The following is a 19,432-nucleotide window of genomic DNA, read 5'->3' as shown; positions in this document are numbered from 1 at the left end:
TTCTTCATAAGAAGTTCCTGCATGAAGTCAGCCTCATAAAAATAAAGAAATAAGTCGGCAAGTAGAGGGGCACAGTTTGTCTCCATTGGAATGCCGACAGTCTGTTGAAAAACACGTCCTCCAAACGTAACAATTATGTTGTCAATCAAAAATTCAAGCATCTTGATAATTTCAGTTTCAGAGAATATTTTGTTTGAATCAGAGTGATCCTTTACAAAGTAGGATTTATTCCTTCCTAAGACAAGATAATTGTATCTACGTTGGCCATTCTTTTTTATGAAGCAAAGCAATACCAACTCTTCCAATTTGTCTTTTAGTTTGGAATGTAGAATACTTGCGTATAGAGAAGAAAAGTCAAATGTTTAATACTGTTACAAGATGAAAAAGAGTTAGATCGTATGTACTCTAAAAGATCTTTGGAATTTTTAAGTTTTCACATCTGATTCACGCCACCTCTAGAATAGGCAGTTTCACAATAACTTTGAAGCCCGTTTTTGATTGCTGATAAAATAGATGTTGATAATTTAGAAAGAGGTTTCGTGGAGCACTTGGAAGACCCAGCAATATACCGTTGTTTGTAAGGACACTTATGTAGTTTAGGTATCCAATACAGTGATGGAAGATCCAGTTCCTCATCTTTGGTTGAAATTCCAAAAGAACAAAGAACAGACCTATGATTATCTAGGATTTCCTCTTTGGTAAGAGTCGTGAGGGTATATGTTGAGTTTCCAAGTGAATTGTCAATACCTAATTCGTTTATCAAGCAGTTAGTGTAATGACTTTTACACACAAAAACGATGCTATTTGGGGCTTTGTCTGCGGGGACAACAACATATTTATCATGGAGGTCAGATAGGTGTTTAGCAACATTTGGGTCTTTAAAGATTGACGAAGCATGGGCATTGATGGACCCATTCAGTTTCTTAATTCTGATTTGTATTAACAACCTCACTGCCTTAATCCATTCGGATAGAGTGTCCACGTCTTCATTCTTGCGCTTAGCCTATTGCCTGGCATAATCCTCAACTGAGTCCATCAAAATTTTAAAGTTATATTTCCAATTGATGGATTTGGGCTCACTATATTTCGGACCTTTCGATAACACATTTCGTAGAGAAGTGTTATTAACAATGTTAAGGTCACCGGTAATAACGTGGCCAGCAGGATTATATATGAATTGGGAACTAGCACAAGTGCAATCAGGAGGTTTAGACTTGAAGTCGTCAATATCGAGATTCTGCAATACGCGTTAGTAATTGAAAATTTTAGTTGCAATAGGCTTGGTATAGGTATAAGAAATGATTGGTACAGACTGGTCTTTGAAATAAGGAGGTATTTTCGATTGACCTAATTCATGATGAAGGATATTGCCTAAGTTGACGCCATCGAGACCTTTGTTGGCAAAGGAAAGATTAAGGAAAGATCATTTCTCTTTTTCATCTTTTCCAATGCGGACTGGCTTGAAAAGTCTATGACTTGCAATATCCGAAATTATAGCTTCAAGTTTGTATTGGTTTGAATGAGGGTTTGTAACAGTGGACTCCGAACATAAATTGAACAGAGAATGAAGTTTTGTAAGGGGTAATGAATAAAGTTTCGTGCGAATGTGATGAATACCCTACGGCTTTTGTATAAATGGCAGCAGGTCATCAATAGAGACATCGTGCAGATAAGGTGATGTTTAATGACGATGACTATGACTGCGTCTACGTCGAGGGGTCGATTTGAAAATATTCATCACATTCACCGAGTTACACGAAGGACTAGATAGAATACCTATACCATCAATTTTATCATTGCAACCATAAGGTGTCGCAGTTCCCAATTGTCTAATCCAGTAGTCTTCTTTTTGTCTATGGAGAGTCGTTGAAAGATTAGGATTGTTAGAGCTATGGTATATCTTTTCGATAATGCGAACTGTCATAGAAACGATGGAATGATCGGGCTGATTGAAATGCTGGTATAGAATGTCGTTAGCATTGAGTTAAATGTCTGATCTATGACCGCGCATACGTTTGTTTAGCTTTCCTTTTGTTTCACCGACGTATACCAATCCGCAAAGGTTGCACTCTAATCCGTATACGACATGTATCGATTTACAATTCAGATCATCGTGACTTTTGGTAAAATATGATTTCTTGGTCAAATTGCTAGTGAATTCAGCATATGTTATCAAAATTGGTCAAGTTTTGCAGCCTTTGTTCTCACATTTCGAAATGCGATAGTGTTGTACTGTGTCATCAAAAACCAAAATGTCTTTAAGGAGAACTGAACATGGCTGTATATGTGTAATATTGCTATTTTTTACACACAGTTAATTTACAAAAATGAACTAATCAACAATATTTCATGTTAACATAACTGTGTTGACTGATAGACTAAAGAAAGATTCAAGAATAATTCTATAAGTGAAACACATATCCACAATTGATCCCTTCAACTAAATATGAAATGGTTAATTTCAAACATTTTTATCAAATAGTTGAAAAAATCTGAACTAAATGTAGCTTTTTAAAAATAGTTATAGATTTTCTTTCACGAGACGTATCGTCGGCACCTACTTTTCAATTTATTACAATTTGATGACGTCAATAGTTTCAGTTAAACCAGTGGAATTTTTTTTCCTTTCTTATAGCCGGTCAAAATCCTCATGGATCGCCGGATCACATGGAGCAATTTGCAGACTGTGGATTTTGGGATTTTGCCGGACAGAGGGAATTCTATGCAACACATCAAACCTTCTTAAGTTCAAATGCTGTTTACCTGTTGGTTGTGGATATATCTAAAGATTTTACAAATAAAACATATGATAAAATGATAGAAAAAGAATTCGACAGCATTGGAGGTATGCAAAATAAATAATAATGACGACTGTTATGTTTATGAAATGGTTGGTCATATATACCAGAATTTTCTATGACAATTTAAGAAGCAGATTTACTTAACCTTCCTTTAAAATATCAATAAACCGGGTAACTGCATTTTATGGGTATGTAGGGTCATATATTCCATTCATCTTGGGTTTCAATATGAAGACCGAGTAACCGTTCTGGTGGCCTTTTTCTTTGTCATTACTATACATTCTGCCTTTAAAATATCAATAAACCGGGTAACTGCATTTTATGGGTATGTAGGGTCATATATTCCATTCATCTTGGGTTTCAATATGAAGACCGAGTAACCGTTTTGGTGGCCTTTTTCTTTGTCATTACTATACATTCTGCCTTATAAATACAATGTAACAATGACATATTTACATGTTTACCATTATTTGTTGGTGTATTTACCTTTCTGGATTTATAATTTACTTGATTTTACCATTTACGGTATGTACTTTCAAGGACAAACACTTTTTAATCGGCGTATATTTCTCAATCTACCATCAAATGAAAAAAATCATTGTAATCGTTCATGTTAATTTTTTCTGTGGAATTTTAGTCAGTTCTGTTGTATTTAGATATAAGAAGATGTAATACGAGACAATGAGACAATCCTCCTTCCAAATCACAATTTATAAAAAGTAAACCATCATAGGTAAAAGTAAGGTCTTCAACACGGAGTCTTTGCTCACATCAAACAGCAGGCCATGACAGTCCCAAAAATGGCTAGTGTCTATTGTAACGGAGCAAACATCGGTATAATCTATATAAAAACGAAAAACACTTATCAACCACATCAACAAACGTCAACCACTAAACGTCAGGTTCCTGACTTAGGTCAAGTGCTAAAAATTGCTAAACATTTTATATGTTTTATCAAGTACCAACCTTCACCCTCACCTAAAACAATAGTATAACATCACAACATAGAAAGGCATACTATAAAATATATATTAAATCTGTAATGTATATATACATAATTTTGGCTGTTGGATCCTAGTTTTTTAGTGTCTCACAAGTCAGTATTTATGGCTGGATATTGATTGTTTTATGTGCAAATATCATAATTGCTGTATATGTTTTATGGCAATCAATTTGTGACACTTTGATAAACAAATTTATTTATTATTAAACTTTCAGCCTATTTTATTTTTTTGGCTCACCAAATGTTGTCAATATTATTCACCTATAAACAACAGCAATAAAAGTGACTGGTTTTTACATGTTGCTGGCTATAAAGCACCGTTTTCTTCGGAAAATGCATTTTCCAAGTTGATAATATGAGTGTTTTTATGAACCTTTGATTTTGTCAGTTTTGAAAGAAGTCCCTTATTATGAAATTAACTTAAAAGTTCTTGTTTTGTTACTCTTTTGTTTGCAAGTTGCTGTAACAGTTACACAGTAAGTCTTAAAGACCAAAAGTTATGAGATATGAGGTTATTGATTCATAAACAAACAATTAAGGTCAAAGTCAAAGGTTATGGTCAAGTTTTATTTGTTCATATGCCTGAAAAGATTTGTTTATCAATTGAAAATGCAAAAGTATCTTATAGCTCATCAATATATTCATCAATAAAATGTATCTCATAAGCGTTTGAATGTAAAAAAAATCATATTTCAACTTTTATACATTCATGCTTCCCCATCATTTCAGAATATATTGACTTCTGGTTAGATAACATACACTGTTATAGCAGAGACGATACGAATACATCAACACACCACAACGGAAATAACTTACTAAATCCACCTGTTATAATAGTGGGTACTGGGATCGACAAATTACCAGAGGTATGTCATATTTTCATGAAGGTGGAAAATATCCTTAACGAATTTCAAATAGCTGCTATCTAACCATACACACAGATTTTTTTATCGACTGGTCAGCTTGAACTTACATGATATCTAGTCAAGGTGACGTTTTCATTGGAATTAATGCAAAGTACTCTTTCAAAACAAATACTTTGGATTACAAAAAAAAATTATTAATCCAATAATAAAAGTGATATAACGTTTGCACCTGTCCTAAGTCAGGAATCTGATGTACAGTAGTTGTCGTTTGTTTATGTAATTTATACGCGTTTCTAGTTTTTTATATACTAGACTAGACCGTTGGTTTTCCCGTTTGAATGGTTTTACACTAGTAATGTTAAGGCTATTTATAGCTTGTTGTTCAGTGTGATCCAAGGCTCCGTGTTGAAGGCCGTTCATTGACCTATAATGGTTCACTTTAATAAATTGTTACTTAGATGGAGAGTTGTCTCATTGGCATTCACACCACATCTTTCTATATCTATATAAGTCTAAATTATTGATTTTTTTTCGTAAAGACTAGTATGTACTAGCAATTCATGAAAAAAATAAGTTATAATTCAAAGTTGAATTTCTAATTTTTCCGATTAATGTTACTTTGTTATTGATAGTACCTATACTATTAAGCGAGAAGACCTCATTGTGTGTGTCGCTTCCTGTCTGCCACAATATATTAATTATCATAATTTGTGTCTTATAGGTACAATGCATAGTCGCAATTGTCATCTTTGCTTATGGTTATTCTGTTTGGGTTATTTTGGGAGAAAAACGATAATAAAGGCGTCCAGATATTGTTTTCGCCATAGGTTGTACTTTCAAGTAAAAAGCTAGACCTCCGTTTAGAACGGTTTAAAATTGCACATAGCTTTCATGTTGTTCATAGTAGCTTGGAGGACAGGACATATTTTCTCCCCGCTTTATCTGCATACTTTGAACAAACATAATTATACTATAAATAAAGTGAACATTGGCACTCACACCACATCTTCCATATTATGTACTATGCTTATATGCATATCTATTAACATTTTCCTCCCTTTTTGGCTGTTTGTTTTTTATCTATATAATCCACACTTGCATTAAGATTCGTTATCGACATATTCTTTAAGAGCTTATAGTTCTCATTAATCTTTTTTTTATCTCATTGCTTGTATTGTAAAGAAAATTATTGATGTTGTAATGTTCATAACCTATGGGCCCATAATTGGAAAATAAAATATCTTCTTCTTCTTTTGTATAGAGATTATAATATATGTTTGTTCATAGTATGTAGAAAATTATTAGAAAAATAACATAAAATAACGGATTAGGGGAAAAGGGGGAGGGCTGAAATGAATTGCTCTACCACCATGTACCTTTGACTTTCGATACCTTTCCTGAAATCCTCCAGTCATAAAATCATTTATAAAAATTTACACTACAACAGTTTTCATACTTCAAGCAAGCTGTCAATGCCCGCGATTTTGCGGGTGTGTTCTAGCTTAGTATTAATATTAGATAAAAACAAGTTATTATTGAGTATTGATAAATTATAACTAATTATAAAGTATCCAAAATTAATTACCGAAGTATAGTGTAGTGTTGTCATTTTGTGTTGATATACAATTATTGTCTTTTCAAATGGTCAATGCATTTATTAATCAATCAAAAAATTAAGAGAATTCAGTACGAAGGTAATATTATTTACGCAGCTTATAAATATGTGCATATATATATATATATATTTATTGATCTGTATCTAAAGTCTACACTGTTTTACAAATCAAAAGATAAACCAATCTTTTATATATTAAACATGTTTTAATCAATTTCTGTTTTCTCCAATTTGTCCATGTTTACCCTGACCTCATTTTCACGGTTCAGTGACTACTTAAGAACAGTTATGATTTTTTGTAATAATTACTTACTTTTATTATGAGCAATGGGATATTCAGCCCAACGCAACGACGTTGAAGAGGGTATAATGTTTTTGATCCGTCCGTCTGTCTGTTCGTCCGTCAGTCTGTTGGTGCTTTTTTTGTCATCCCATAAACCACACAACAGAACTTCATGAAACCTTTTTAGATAATAAGGCAATACTATGTAGATATGCATATCGATAGGAAATTATTATTTAATTTATTTTCTAGGAGTTAACCCCTTTGGACTTATTTGCCACTGCATTTTTATACTGCTGCAAAAGTTTGTCAGGGCAACTCCTCTGAAACCACACAACAGAATTTTATGAAACTTTGTAGATAATAAGGACATACTATTTAGATGTGCATATCGACAGAAAATTTCAATAAATTTTTTTTTCTAGGAATAACGCCCCTTTGAGCTTATTTGCCTCAGTATACTACTGCAACATTTTGTCATCTCAGCACATCACAGGAAATTATGATTTTTTTTCTAAGATTTTTTTTATTTATTCAGTGACAATGTGAGGGCGTGGGATATGTGAGTGCGCGTACTTAGGTTCTTTAATTATGTTTGGTATGTACGTAAAATTTCCTAGCAACATCCCAGCGGCACCAGCATATGGAGTATATGTTTCTCAATTGATACGTTACTCTAGAGCTAGCTCAACGTATGTTGATTTTATTACACGAGGAAAAGTGCTTTCTCAAAAGTTACTAAGACAGGCCTATGAATCAATTAAATGAAGGTCATCACTCAAGAAATGTTGCGGTCGCAATCATGAGCTGATTGGCCGTTTATGACAAAAATGTGTCAGAAATCATATCTAATATTCTTCCTCAGTCATAATAACCTTCCATCATTACCGAACTGAACTAAGAAATAACATGACGGGTACCATATAAGGTGCAGGAAATGCTTACTCTTCGGGGGCATCTGATTTCAGTCCCGGTTTTAAGTTGAGTTCGCGTTGTTTCTTATTTATTATTTATAACTGTTGATGTAAATGTCTTTTGGTTTTTTTAGTCTTTGTTTACTCCTTGGTTTCGACTGTTATTGTCTTGTAAGGTCCCCATGCCCGTCAAACAGTTTTTACTTGACCTCGACCTCATTTCCTGGATCAGTTAACAAGTTTAAGTTTTGGTGTTCAAGTCCATATCTCAGATTCTATAAGCTATACTTCTAGTATATTTGTCGTATGGTAGGTGTCATATGACCTTGACCTAATTTTTCATAATTCAGTGGTTATATTTTAGTTTTTGTATTTTGATTTTTTTCTAATACTGTATTTAACGGGTCTACTATACTTGGTGTATACAATGATTGTAAGGTGTACATGTCCAAATGGCAGGTATCATCTAACCTTGACCTCATTTTCATAGTTCAGTGGTCAAAGTTAAGTTTTTGAGTTTTTGTCTTTTTTTTCGAATATTATATACAACTATATTTGGTTTCAGGAATTATTTTATGATGTACATGTCAGTCTTGCAGGATTTAGTTAACCTTGACTTCGTTTTCATGGTTCATCGATCAATGTTAAGTTTGATGTGTTTTAGACTATTTTTCTTAAACTGTATCCAATAAGTCAATTTTTTTGTGTATGGAAGGATTGTGAGCTGTATATGTCTGTCTGGCAGGTAAACTCGGACTTAGACCTAATTTTGGTGGTTCATTTGTCAATGTTAAGTTTTCATTGTTAAGTTTGTTTCTTAGATACTATAAGCCATAGTCATTTATATTTCATGCGTCAAAGAGAGAACAACCCAACCATAGAACAGACAACAGCAGAAAGTCGCCAACATGTCTTCAATGCAGCGAGAAATTCCCCAATCATGCAGTACGAAGTACGGCGCAAACATGCAGCGGGTTTATACATGTTTATGAGATCTCAACCCTCCCCTATACCTCTAGGCAATGTCAAAAAGTAAACGCATAACAATACGCACATTAAAATTCAGTTCAAGAGAAGTCCGAGTCTGCCGACTGCAATGTTACCAAAAAAAATTAAACAACATGACAATAGTACATACATAGCAACAGACTACCAGCAGTTAACTTATATGCCAGCTCCAGACTTCAATTAAACTGATTGAAAGATTATGTCTTCATCATATGACTATCAGACACAATCCACTCCCGTTAGGGGTTAAGTATCATATCATCAAAACATATATAAGAATATGATAACCCGTGTCATGCCAACAACCGGTTTTTGAAAATAAATGTGGTTATTTCCGATGCAAAGACCCTATAAGTGAATCAATATTAACGCCATCAAATATGCAATCTTTAATGACCTGACACTAGCTTCGTTACTATATCCATTCTAAGTAAGTATATTTGAAGGTTGTTTTAGCTTTTGAGGTGAATACTGACATTGTTGTCTTTTATAAAGAATATTTCAATAAAAAATTGGGAGTGAAATACCTGAACATATAAGAAGTCTGTATATTGAGCTATGTTTACGAATGATGTCCTTATACACCGATGATAAAATTTAGTAAATGTTTGACTAGTTTGTGATATCGAAAACCCTGGTGTAACAACTTTTCAGTAATACAAAAATTTCTCTCGTTAAAATCTAAAACATTGTTACATACCTGATCGAATCGTACACATTGAGGTATATAAACGTATAAACACCGTTAGATGGTGACAAGGGCACGTCACCATATAAAAATGGATAATTACCAATAGGAAATGAAACATCATCTCTTTTATCATAAATTTTAGTATTAAGCTTTCCGTTAATGATATAATTATCAAGATTGAGAAAAGGGTAGTGGTCATTGTTATGCATAGATTGATTGTAAGTGTCTTTGTGACATTGGTCATCTGACCTCATTTTCATGGTTCATTAGTCAATGTAGTATTGTCTTGGTTACGTCTGTTTCTTTGAAGCTAAAAGCAATAGGTCAATTTATTCAGTGTATTGAATGATTGTAAGGGTACATGTATGTTTGGTTAATCTGACCGTGAACTCATCTTTTTGGATCATGTAAAGTTTATGTGATGGTTGTAGTAAAGCGTTATATTTAGGACGATTAAAATAATATCAATTATAAGTAAAGAAGGCGTGACAATTTAGCGTGTGCACTCATGTTCAAAATAGCTGACTTAGGCCAAATGAAAGCTTTGTTTTATATGGATGAATACTTCCTATTCAAAACTAGAACTGATGGTATGTTTCAAACACCCGTATTCATTTTAGTAAGACAGGGCTGATCGTAAAAACTTTGTATTAAAATAAAAATAATATTGCTATAAGAAATTAAACATAACAATAGTATACAATTATTGACTTTTGATGAGGTTGATACAATGATTTATCAACCCCAGAGATGTGATATTCACCAAGGCCAACGGCCGAGTTGAATATCACATCTGGGGTTGATAAATCATTGTATCAACTGATATCAAAAGTCAACAATTGCTTTATTATATGACTCTTTAGTTCTCAGTGTCATTTTCATATTTTTAGATTGTGAAATATATCCTTGGTTAGATGGTATTTTGCCTAGACTGTTTTCATTTTATTCTCGAAATCTTCAGGTAGATTTTTCTCTCTTAAATAAGATTTAAATGTCCTCACGCTAGAATCTGTTGATCGGCGAGTATTTTTAGAATCCTTTTCTATCAAAATCTTCTTAATGTCCTCATTATTTAACGATGGAAAGCGTTTTTCAGTAGCTACTTCTGCTGCTCCAGCCATACTTTGTTGCCGGAAACATGTAACTGTTGTCTGTTAGATCGAAACGATTTTATGTCGAGAGCGCTGATTGGTTGATATTTATTCGGTCGTCCAATTAAAAACCATTTTATTTATACATCCCTTAAATAGCTAACAAGAATTCCCCGTTTCTATATTTAGGTACACGGACGCTGTTCCAAATCTTATATTAACCTCTCGTGATTTTTGCCGCGGTGAATATAATGTTTTACCAAAGAGGATTTCCTATGCTTTTAGCCAATGAGAAAACAGAAAATTTATAGTCATATAATAATTTCAGTAATTCAAAGGAATCATTTTTATCACTTTAATTAAATATTCAAAGTATCATCAAGTAATCCAAAGCAACTAGTTTAAGTAATTCAAAGTAGAATCATAAATACATTGCTAGTTATTCAAAACGTGTGCCATTCCATGACACCTAGCATGGATTTAAGATAGTAAGTCATTAATTACAACACTGAGATACAGAAGATTTGAAACAAACTTCCCATCACATCATGAAAATTATAGACAGACGAGTACCAATTTTCAAAACATGCATATTTGATCTGTTGACACATTTTGTAATGCATTTTTGTTATTCAATGTTTACTTATTTGGTGCTATATCTCGTCTCATTAATTTTGATGTATGTTTCACCTTTTGGTAAGTATTTGGTATGGCGATACATTTTTACTTCTGTACTCGTACTGTGAACAACAAGTTAATTTATTTCTTTACTTCTGACACCAAAATTAGTACATTTAAATTTACTGTTGAATGTTATTTAATTAATGCCATTTTTTCCACAAATAAGGTTGTCTTTTTGGCATGTTCCATAATTTTTCTTTTTTTTTTTGTATTGTGTCATAGATCAAACTTATACGTACAGTGCATGTTTACCTGGGTTTTTTTTATTTGTCTTTGGATCGAGGTAAGCTATTTCAGTTGATATTGCATAGTGTGTATCTTTATATTGTTATATTACGGTACTGTGTCGTGTGAGGGTGAAGAATTCATCCTGTTGTAATGTTTAAACTCGATGCATTTGTATACTCCTGTCCTAAGTCGAAAGCCTGTTATTTTAGTGGTTGTCGTTTGTTTATGAGGTTTGTGAGTGTTTGTCGTTTTTTAAATCGATTAGACTGTTAGTTTTTCTGTTGGAATGGTTTAACACTAGTGATTTGTCGGCTCTTTATAGCTTTACAAGGCTACCTGTTGAATGCCGTTCTATGACCTATAATTGTTCCTATTTTTATTCATTGTGTCTTGGACATGTTGGATGAATTGTTGTTTTATTGGCACTCAAACCGCATATTCTTATTTTAATATGTGAACTATTCATAAATATAACTGAGTTATATATATAGTTGAATCATTTATATAAACTTACTTTAGGAATAAGACAAATCTAAAAATTCATTTCAAACCAAACACAAAATTAATTCAGGCTTAAGAATCCACGTTAAATCATGGGGCAAAATATAATAGTACGCATTATCTGTATTTAACCTCCTGCTACTCAAGAGACAACTTGATGGGCTGAAGTTTATATTAGTTAAGCGAAATAGTTCTAGAAGGTGTTATTTCAAGTAATCAGAAATAACATCAATATACTAATGGGTTTTCTTACAATTATTGATTTGAGTTTCAGTAAATACTTTCAACAGGTAGTTATACATTACACGTAGCTATATATAGTCTAAGTGAAAAAAAAATACCGATCAAATGAACATGCACGTCGTTTTGGAAATGATAAGCCCGTATTTGGTATAGAAACATTATAAATATTTAACCTTACAAATGTGCTACAAATAGTTTTTCTCTGTTTGATAAATTTGTTTTTATAGTGACAAGCCAGATAAGCATTCTTTTGTTTGAATAGTACTCTTTTTAGCTTGATTTAAAACCTCTATGTCCTGGCCATTCAGTCTATACAAGAAAACATAATACTTGAAAGCAATGAAGCATCATATAACAAGTAATTTATATAACTACATTATGTCAAATCAGCTGGTGGACCTCTCGAACCATAATGTATTATATAACTGTAAATATTATGTCATATGTATAGTTTATATGGCTTCTAACTTATTTTCTTCTTTTTCCATGTATAACGAATGGTAAAATATAAAATCTTATACTCGTACGATTAGAAAAATAAAAATAAAGATATTTTGAAATATTAAGCAGATATAAAGCTTCTAGTGTTCACACAATACGTTAATTTTTCATTGACCAATAATTGAATCTATCTAAATGAAATTGTCAAGTACTGATTCTTACTATAGTTTCAGGTTGAGGAAAAGAAGAATGATTTTGAACATTATCTGAGTAAAATCCTTTCTAGACATGCAAAACGAAGACATCTTCGAAAACCACACTATGTTTCAAATACGTTTCCATCGGAAGATAAACATGAATTCAAAAGTCTGCGAAAAGATATCTTTTGTCATGCTCAGGACTTAAAAACTTGGGGAGACACTCTTCCAACTCGTTGGATAGTTCTTGAAAAAGAGATTAACCTAAAATTACCGGAACATGTAATTTCGTATAATGACGCTGGAAAGTTAGCAATAAAGTGTTCTTTCCATGACGACAGTCGTATGACCATAGAACTAGACTCGTTTCTTAAGTTTGAACACAATATTGGCAATATAATTTTTTTTGAGGATGTGAAATTTTTTATTGTATTAGATCCTGAATGGTTGGTGAACATATTTAGATGTTTTGTTTCACATAAGTATACAAATGAGTCTATCGGTATGCCAGAATGGGGTGAACTTGAACGAACGGGCAAATTGTCAGATACATTAATTGAAAAATTACTCGAAAAAGTTCCGGATCTGAGCACAGCAGAGCGTAAAAGATTTGTTTTACAAATAATGGAAAAATTTGATATAATTGTAAAACCAATGAATTATGACGCCAGGAATGACTTTTATATGCCATGCATGATCAAATCGGAGCCATTTGAAAACCTTATAGAAAGATCTGAATCTGAAAACTACAGAAGAACCTCGTGGTTTTGTCTGAAGTTTAATTTTCTACCACCGTCATATTTTAATCACATTTTAGTAAGTTTTGTGAAAAGCAAAGAACTTTTGGTTGAAAAAAATAGACGGTTGCGCATATATCGCAACATTGGAGAATTTCAACTCAACACATCTGGTAGCCAAACACTTGTTATTTGCCTATCTAAAAATGCAATAGCTATGCAAGTCAGGCAGTTAAACTGTTATGAAGATATTTGTTTTAGTAGCGTTAAAGACATACTAAAAGACCTTGTTAATTCAATAAAGCAACGATATGGTATAAATATAACATATACAATAAAATTTAAATGTGCAAATGGAATTCACAATAGTAAGAGAATTGATTTAGAGACTTTAATGGAAACTGGTGAATATCTCTGTAAGGAACATGCAACAATGCATACAAGCAAGGAAATATACAGCAGCTGGTTAACAGTATGTATATATTATATTGATAAATAAATATAAGAGAACATGTCAACTTGACAACAGAAGATAAAAGCGCCTTATATACTATAAAAACATGCTTTTGTATTATATAAGAACATTTAAAATCACCTGCATCATTCAGAAGTACACTTTGATAACCTTCATATTGATTATGGTTCTTACGACACGCAATTTCCCTATGAAATTATATTGCTGTATCTGCTGCTAGGTTTAATTGTTCATTGAGATATCAGAGTTCGAAAAAAAATGATGATTAATGTTTTTCAAAATTCTTATGTGCATTTGATATTGTAAATGATATATCTTTTTTGTGGTCTAACGAAGTAACATCCAATGCAAGCTGATATAGTTCAAGAATTGGATCACATCAATGACACTATGATTATTTTGCAGGAAAAAGAGGTTGATTTAGAAAGCAGTGAGTACAAATTTAGCTCTTGTACATATTTCCCCTTTACAACTGTTAACACACATGAATTCTATTCCTTTCTATGTTGTGATAAAACTGTTTCTTTCGATATTAACTTCATACTTTAATTCTTATATTTGTAGGTATTTTATAATATATCCTGTAAAAAATCTGAAAACACAAAGTTTACTTGAGCACCATATCATAGACATATCAAACAAATATCACTGACGCAAACCCTTACCTTTGACATACTCGTTAATCATTATATAACGTTCTACCTATTTTTTGATTGACGAATTGTTCAACTAAAAATTGATAGAATGACAATTTACAGAAAAGGACAAGTATGATCCATTATAAATATTATCCTGTCAAAGATTATGGTTTTTGAAAACATCCTCAGAGTTTTTAGCCTCTTGAATTGGTCAATTTCCAATAGCAAAACAAAAACAGACATGAACCTGATACCATGTAAAAAATTTCAGATAGCCATTGACAAACAAATATGTATAAATAATATTTCAAGGAGACATATCATGTGCATAAATACCAGTTGAGATAAGGATTAAATTACTGCACTATAAGGCGAAGGAGATTTCCTCTCAAGACTAAAAGAGGGACGAAAGATACCAAAGAGACAGTCAAACTCATAAATCTAAAACAAACTGACAAAGCTATGGCTAAAAATGAAAAAGACAAACAGAAAAACAATAGTACACATGACACAACATAGAAAACTAAAGAATAAACAACACGAACCCCACCAAAAACTAGGGGTGATCTCAGGTGCTCCGGAAGGGTAAGTAGATCCTGCACCCCATGTGGCACCCGTCGTGTTGCTTATGTGATTACAAATCCGGTAACAAGTCTAATTCGGTAGGTCACATTCATGAAAGGGAAGGGGATTGTAGTTACGACGTAAGGAACATATCCGATATTATTTGTGAAACGGTTATTCCATAACGGTCAACCAACTCGTGATGGCGTCCGTAAAATTTACGAAGGGATGATTTCACCTTCACCATTTGGAACTCTTGGTTTAATAGCTTCCTTGTGAGCAGTAACCCTCTATCAAGAAAATCATGATAGGAAATGCAAGCACGGGAATATCGTATCAATTGGGAGATATATACCCCGTATGCAGGTGCTGATGGAATGTTGCTACTTAGAAATGGAAAGTTCACAATTGGAAAGCTGAAATCATCTCTTTTGTCGTAAAGTTTTGTTTTCAACCGACCCTCATTGTCAATTTCTAGATGTAAGTCAATATATGAAGCCGACTTAACTGTATCTGTAGAATCCTTTATCTCCAATTCGATGGGATAGATGCGTTCCACATAGTCACCAAATTTTGAATTGTTTGTTCCCATTGGGATGCCGACAGTCTGTTTAAAAACACGTCCTCCGAACGTTACAAATATTTTGTCAAGCATCTTGATAATATCGGTCTCACAGAATTGTTTGTTTGAATCAGAGTGATTCTTTACAAAGTGTGATTTATCCCTCCCTAAGACAAGATACTTGTATCTACGTTGGCCATTCTTTTTTATGAAGCAAAGTAATACCAACTCTTTCAATTTGTCTTTTAGTTTGGAATGTGCAATACTTGTGTAAAGAGTAGAAAAGTCAAATGTTTTAATAATGTTACAAGATGAAAAGAGAGTTAGATTGTATGTACTCTAAAAGATCTTTGGAATTTTTAAGTATCCACATCTGATTCACGCCACCTCTAGAATAGGCAGTTTCACAATAACTTTAAAGCCCGTCTTTGATTGCTGATACAATAGATGTTAATAATTTAGAAAGAGGTTTCGTGGAGCACTTGGAAGACCCAGCAATATACCGTTGTTTGTAAGGACACTTATGTAGTTTAGGTATCCAATACAGTGATGAAGATCCAGTTCTTCATCTTTGGTTGAAATACCAAAGGAACAAAGAACAGACCTATGATTATTCAGGATTTCCTCTTTGGTAAGTGTCATGAGGGTATATGTTGAGTTTCCAAGTGAATTGTCTATACCTAATTCGTTTATCAAGCAATTAATGTAGTGACTTTTACAGACAAAAACGATGTTATTTGGGGATTTGTCTGAGGGGACAACAACATATTTATCATGGAGGTCGGATAAGTGTTTAGCAACATTTGGGTCTTTAAAGATTGACGTAGCATGGGCATTGATGGACCCATTCAGTTTCTTGATTCTGATTTGTATTAACGACCGCACTGTCTTAATCCATTCGGATAGAGTGTCTATGTCTTCCTTTTCACGTTTAGCCCATTGCCTGGCATAATCCTCGACTGAGTCCATCAAAATTTTAAAGTTATATTTCCAATTGATGGATTTAGGCTCACTATATTTCGGACCTTTCGATAACACATTTCGTAGAGAAGTGTTATTAACAATGTTATGGTCACCGGTAATAACGTGGCCAGCAGGATTATATATGAATTGGGAACTAGCACAAGTGCAATCAGGAGGTTTAGACTTGAAGTCGTCAATATCGAGATTCTGCAATACGCGTTTGTAATTGAAAATTTTAGTTGCAATAGGTTTGGTATAGGTATAAGAAATTATTGGTACAGACTGGTCTTTGAAATAAGGAGGTATTTTCGATTGAACTAATTTATGATGAATGATATTGCCTAGGTTGACGCCATCGAGACCTTAGTTGGCAAAGGAAAGATTTAGAAAAGATCTTTTCTCTTTTTCCTCTTTTCCAATGCGAACTGGCTTGAAAAGTCTGTGACTTGCAATATCCGAAATTATAGCTTGACGTTTGTATTGGTTTGAATGAGGGCTTGTAACAGTGGATTCCAAACATAAATTGAACAGAGAATGAAGTTTTGAAAGGGGTAATGAATAAAGTTTCGTGCGAATGTGATGAATACCTAACGGCTTTTGTATGAATGACAACAAGTCATTAATAGAGACATCATGCAGATAAGGTGATGTATAATGACGATGACCATGACTGCGTCTACGTCGAGGAGTCGAGTTGACAAAAATTCATCACATTCACCGAATTACACGAAGGACTAGATAGAATACCTATACCATCAATTTTGTCATTGCAGCAATACGGTGTTGCAGTTCCTAATTGTATAATCCAGTAGTCTTCTTTTTGTCTACGGAGAGTCGTTGAAAGATTAGGATTGTTAGAGCTATGGTATATCTTTTCGATAATGCGAACTGTCATAGAAACGATGGAATGATCGGGCTGATTGAAATGCTGGTATAGAATGTCGTTAGCATTGAGGTTGGTGTCTGATCTATGACCGCACATACGTTTGTTTAGCCTTCCTTTCGTTTCACCGACGTATACCAATCCGCAAAGGTTGCACTCTAATCCGTAGACGACATTTATCGATTTATAATTCAGATCATCGTAATTTCTGGTAAAATATGACTTCTTGGTCAAATTGAAAGTGAATTCAGCATCTGTAATTAAAATAGCACATGTTTTGCAGCCTTTGGTCTCACATTTTGAAATGCGACAGTGTTGTAATGTGTCATCAAAAACTAAAATGTCTTTAAGGAGAACTGAACATGGCTGTATATGTGTAATATTGCTATTGTCACTAGGACGATGATCTGAATGAGTCGTGTTTGAGATATTTGTCATGTCTGGTGACGAGGGGACACCTGCCATATCAGACGACACCGTGCCCATAGTGACGTCTGTGTCGGACCTTTTTATACTGGGCAACGTCCGAGCCAGTTTCCTGTTTGATCTTCGTAAGTTCATGCAATTGTAGTTTGCTATTGAGCGGATGATGTCCTCGGGGACAAAATGGACTAATATTTGTTTCATTAATCTGAATGACCTTCACTGATCCTCCAGAACCAGAAATTAAGGAAGCAATAGACACGGCCCTCTAATGTTATTATTAGACTAATATCTAGAATATGGCATCGAAGATCATCTCACTACCAGTAATTATGACAAAGGAGGCGTTTTCAACTTAAATATTATCAATGTCCCTCACCCACGCAGCAATTTATCAACTTTACCTGCATATGGGTTTACCTTTCCAAAGTCATGCTTTATCAAAAATATTGTAGCTCGGGCTTTTTAAACTGTCACCAGTGTCTGATCAGAAGGTTGATGAATCGAGGTTATGTCTAAGAAAGTCTCGTTTTTTTCTTAAAAACAAAGGTTCATCTAAGATACCAAGATCTTGTTGATTCCGCATCAACTTCACAAATAAAGCATGATGGTTTATAAGTATAGATTATTGGTACTGACGTTGTTTATCATCTAGATTACATGTTTTTGATTTCTTATTTTTCTTTTTTAAATTATTAACCATTACTGTTTAGGCCTATTTTGAGAATATATTTTTGGCTAGTCTCGGTACTTATGCATTCCGTCATTTTGTTGATGCGCTGTGGCCAATTTGTATCCGTTGTTATTCTATAGTTAGTCACCACTTCGGTTTTATCATTTGAATCTGTTATATTTGTTATATGTTCTTATCCCAAGCAGAAAACCTAAGCCGTATTGGTCACAACTTTTTGGAACTTTTGGTCTTCAGAGGTCTGTGCATCGGAATTAAACAAATTTATTTAAAAAACATTTGTTGGCATGACACGGGTTATGCTCTTCTCATATACTTTATTATGGCATAATACTAAACCCCTAACGAAGTGGGATTGTGCCTGCTCTTCATATGATGACGACATAATCTTTCAATCAGTTAAATTTAGGTCTGGAGCTGGCATGTCAGATAACTGCTAGTAGTCTGTTGTTATTTATATATAATGTCATTTTGTTTATTTTCTTTTGTTACATCTTCTTTTAATGTGCGTATTGTTATGCGTTTACTTTTCTATATTGGCTAGAAGGATAGGGAAGGGATGAGATCTAATAAATATGTTTAACACCGCCACAGTATTGCTCCTGTCCCAATCTCTTGCCTTTGTTAGTCTTGTATTATTTTTACTTTTAATTTCTTGTGTATAATTTGGAGTTGAGTATGACGTCCATTATCATTGAACTAGTATATATGTTTGTTTAGGAACCAGCTGAAGGACGCCTCCGGGTGCGTGAATTTTTCGCTGCATTTTGAGAATGGAAAAGGGGAATATTTCAAAGAGATAACAACCCAACAAAAAAGCAGATAACACCAAAAAGCAACCAATGGTTCTTCAACTCATCGAGAAAACCCCACACCCAGAGGTGGGCCTAAGCTGGCCCTTTAATAAACATGTGTACTTGTTCAGTGAAAGGA

General features: G+C 33.5%; 1 protein-coding gene across 1 annotated transcript in view; it reads left to right on the top strand.

Moving 5' to 3' along the window:
• The window catches only part of LOC139504049 (uncharacterized), a 76,525-nt gene that overhangs the window by 19,376 nt on the left and 37,717 nt on the right, over nt 1-19,432 (top strand). Inside the window, exons 5-8 of the mRNA XM_071294108.1 lie at nt 2,636-2,845; nt 4,534-4,670; nt 12,594-13,772; nt 14,181-14,205. Of these exons, the coding sequence (XP_071150209.1) occupies nt 2,636-2,845; nt 4,534-4,670; nt 12,594-13,772; nt 14,181-14,205 (1,551 nt within the window). The remainder of the gene's footprint in view (nt 1-2,635; nt 2,846-4,533; nt 4,671-12,593; nt 13,773-14,180; nt 14,206-19,432) is intronic.

Source organism: Mytilus edulis, chromosome 14, assembly GCF_963676685.1.
Source record: "Mytilus edulis chromosome 14, xbMytEdul2.2, whole genome shotgun sequence".
NCBI classification, from domain to species: Eukaryota; Metazoa; Mollusca; class Bivalvia; order Mytilida; family Mytilidae; genus Mytilus; species Mytilus edulis.
Note: the sequence above shows the minus strand (reverse complement) of the source record. Positions and strands in the feature narration are given on the sequence as shown.